Genomic DNA, 3,880 nt, shown 5'->3' with positions numbered 1-3,880 from the left:
TAGCTTTTGCCCAAATAAACTGTTAATCAAACCATTATTTTATACTAGAGCTTCATGCACATGGAGCATGGGAGCCGGGCAGCCGCCCCGGCTCGCCGGGTGCTGGCTCCGCCACTGCGTGTCTGCCCACACAAATTACATGCCAACCAAACAAGAATGCAGAAACGCTGCGGTTCAACAAATCCATTTTGCCATCAAATAGTGGATTGAGAGAGTATGAGGACAAGCGTGGTGTCATAATCTGCGATAAGTCAGCTGCATATATTAGGTCTACTTTGTACTAGGACAGACGACAATGGTTCGCGGAACTAAAGGCACAGTCAGACACTAGCTAACAAAGAGACAAGCAGTCTAGCACCACAGACGGCAGCAAGCCAAGCTTATCTCTCGACGGTGAGGGAAGAGAAACGTTGCCGTTGCCAACAATGTCAGTTCTCCGTGGCGGCGGCGGGCAACTCGACGTTCTGCTCCTTGACGGGGGTCGACTTGTAGTAGCACACGTAAAGGATCAGCTGGAAGATGCACAAAACTGTACCGATGGCATTAGGGATCTGCGCGGAATTAAAAAATATGGTATCACGGTTAAATCGATGCGGAGGAGTACTCGAATGGCAGGGTTTGGGACTTTTCGAGATGCGGGCGTACTGACCGTCACGTAGGGGTCGTTCCCTATCAGCCCATAGGCTAGCCAGCAGCAGCCGTTGATGGTGTTCACCAGAGACACGGTGAATGGCATATACTCCACGCTCTTTGTCTTGATAACTTTGCCCTGCAAGCAGGCAGTACAATATTATTGCTTTCCTCTTTTTTCCTTTCTTGAATTGTTTTGGTATTTCCGTTTGCAAGTAAAAGTATTCATCGGTAATTTACAAAGGCTATATTATTATACATAACTACTCCCTCCTTCCCATAATATAAGAGCGTTTTTTATACTAACGCTCTTATGTTATGGGACGGAGAGAGTAGATGATACCCTGAGCGTTGATAGTTTTGAAATATTGTGTAGAATAATCATTGGTATTACCCTTAAACAAGAAAGGAAATGAAATAAAAATAACAAAACCAATATAATGAAGTATTCCAAGGAGGAATATATTAGCGACATTGGTATTACCCTTCAAAAAAACTTGCACACAACTTTCCACATTTGTAGTATGCAAAGAATAAACATATACTAGTGTAATTTTCGCACTCTAATGTAGTTTACACACATATTGTATAGTACTTGCATTTATACTTACACACTTTAAAAAATGATGTTTTCTAAGGAAACAATGAATTAGTGGCATTAGTATTAACATCTGACAAGAAATAAAATGAAAACAAAGACCAAATTTGCATACAGTTTACATATAATTACGCTTTTTATAAGATGGAAAAAATAAACATATAATAGTGATTTTTTGCAAAAAAAATAACTTTTCTTAGAAGAGAAGAATTAGTGGCATTGATATTACCCTTCAAGGAAGAAGGAAGATTAAATAAAGACTAAAAATTCAAAATAATGAAATTTTCTTAGGATGGCTAAATTAATGGCATCGGTGTTACCCCATAAGAAGAAAGGAAATGAAAATGACTTTAAAAACTTGCACACAAGTTTACACTGAAATTGCACTCTTTATATATGCAAAGAATAAATATCTAATGGTGAAATTTCCGTACTCTAAACAATTTAAACACATATTGTATAGTACTTACGCGTATCCATTTACACTTATCCAACATCGAAAAATACCAATACAAAAAAAGCAAAACGGTAAAAAAATGCAAAAACATGTAAAATTGAAGGAAACTAAAACAGGCAATGGGTAATGGGCTTCAAGCCAATAAGAAAATGGAGTGACCCCGAACAAGGGCATGTCAAAATTTTAACCCAAGAAGCCATGAAACAACATAAGAGAGAGAGAGAGAGAGAGAGAGAGAGAGAGAGAGAGAAGATGAATCTGCATAAAAGAATGAAAGGTCGGAAATCGCCTTGCCCACATATAAAAACAGGCAAGTTACATATAGCTAAAATAGAAAGTTTTTTGGTTGGATGGCTATACTTTTTTTCTAAAAAGGGTGAATTTTATTGGCTTAAAATGGAGCATCAAGAGGATACAAACAAAATGAGCATACACCCGGCCTCTGTACAGCTAGGATGCACACAGCCAATGGATGGCTATACTTAAGCAGAATAGAGCTAGGGGGTTGCATTACCTATTGATGTAGAAATAAACAGTAGGTTTTATTTTTTACCAAACATATACAGTGGCAACTTGCATCTTTTAAAATAACCTGGGTGTTGCATCTTTTAATAAACTGTAGGTTCATGCAGATTAACTAGGCTGATCTTCCTAAATAAGGCATCAATATCACGCTATATGTCCACAACGGCCACATGTGCGGTATTAACACGTAACCGATAGAGTTTGAAACCAAGGCTAGCGAATCAAAGCGTGGATCCATGCATGTGGGTAGGTGTGCGCGTGTACGTACCATGACTGTGAGCGGGGCGGCATACATAATCGTGCCGAAGACGATGCAGATGATGCCGACGATCCTGGAGCGGTCCTCGTAGGTGTGGGCGCTGAGGAGCACTCCGACCACCACGGACGCCACGAACGCCACCTCAAAGCCAACAACGAGAAGTATCTTTAGCTGCACGCACGCACGGGCATGGGTTAGGGACGTAGGGGCCAGAAACTAGCGGCGAAAAAATACGGGGAAATTAATTGTTCTTCCGGGCGGGGAATAGGGGGATCAGGGATGTATGTACCCGCTTCTTTGGGGGCGAGTAGAGGAAGAAGATGGAGAGGTAGATTGTCTCGATGATGATGCCGACGCTGTTGATGGTGATGACGAGGAGGCTGTTGGGGTGGACGATGGGGAGGCCGTAGAAGAACCAGAGCAGGCAGTTCATGAGCGTCGCCAGGTAGGGGTCCGGCGTGAACTGCTCCACGTCCTTGTTCTTGCAAATCCGGTCAAATGTCTGCCTGCATGCGGCATGCAGAAAGAAAACAAGCTCAGATTCATGTCCTGGTTACCAACAGCCACCTTCCATATACAGATCACCAGGCAAGAGGAGGAGAGGAGGGCGGCTTAATTACGCAGGGGAGAGGAAGAGGCAAAAGGAGATGCAATTGCCCAAGATGCCGACGACGTTGCGAGCTGCGTCGGCCGAAACCATGGTGCTTAGGTCGCCGGGAATTCAACCACCTGAGAAAGGTTGGCTGTGGTTTGTTTGGGGGCGTCGCCGAGTTTATATAAATAGGGGGGTTTGCCTTCCCAAAATTACCGATATGGATATGCATGGTTAAACGGTTAGATTTGAGAGTAAGGTGGTCTTCTTCATATCCAGTCCTTATATTGGGCTCACGTGTCAATTTCTTCCATGCCAACGCGCGTGCTTGTTCCAGCCAAAAAAGGGTCACGCACCTCCTCTCCCACCTAATAATACACCTAATCGGATAACCCTCAAACAACCCTGCGCGCCAAACACATGAGAAATATAGCGCCAAATACATCCACAATACACATGGTTGGGCACCCGATTTCTTGATTAATCATTTGTTAATACTTGATACATACAAAAAAACAAAATCTAATGTTAATACGAAAAGGTACAGAGGGACTAACTAGGATGAAGCAGAGGGAAATTCTCCAAATCACAAGCGACCAACTAACCTCTCTTTTTCCCTTATGTCTTCTACAAGGAACCATGAGGAATTGAGGATGATGAACAACAACCACGGAAAGTAAGAGTTCTTCACCGTGTTTTTTGAAGGCGTTCATAAAGGTAAGGTGTGCATACGCGCTTTCAAAGGGATCAATGTGCATGCATGTTATGAGCGTACGCGTGTACCGTGTTTCTCAAAGATATTTATATGGTTTAACTTAG

The 3,880-nt window shown here is 42.6% G+C and overlaps 1 protein-coding gene across 1 annotated transcript; it reads right to left on the bottom strand.

The window, feature by feature from the left end:
- Positions 1-234: 234 nt before the first annotated feature.
- On the bottom strand, positions 235-3,202 carry LOC119358709 (bidirectional sugar transporter SWEET6b-like). The gene is made up of 5 exons (XM_037625146.1): positions 3,090-3,202; positions 2,759-2,975; positions 2,479-2,640; positions 650-769; positions 235-551 (listed from the first exon to the last, which is right to left on the bottom strand). Exons 1-5 carry the CDS (start codon positions 3,167-3,169, stop codon positions 429-431), a joined length of 702 nt encoding a protein of 233 aa, XP_037481043.1. The 5' UTR covers positions 3,170-3,202; the 3' UTR covers positions 235-428.
- Positions 3,203-3,880: the final 678 nt, after the last annotated feature.

The sequence above is a fragment of the Triticum dicoccoides genome, chromosome 2A (genome assembly GCF_002162155.2).
Source record: "Triticum dicoccoides isolate Atlit2015 ecotype Zavitan chromosome 2A, WEW_v2.0, whole genome shotgun sequence".
NCBI classification, from domain to species: Eukaryota; Viridiplantae; Streptophyta; class Magnoliopsida; order Poales; family Poaceae; genus Triticum; species Triticum dicoccoides.
Note: the sequence above shows the minus strand (reverse complement) of the source record. Positions and strands in the feature narration are given on the sequence as shown.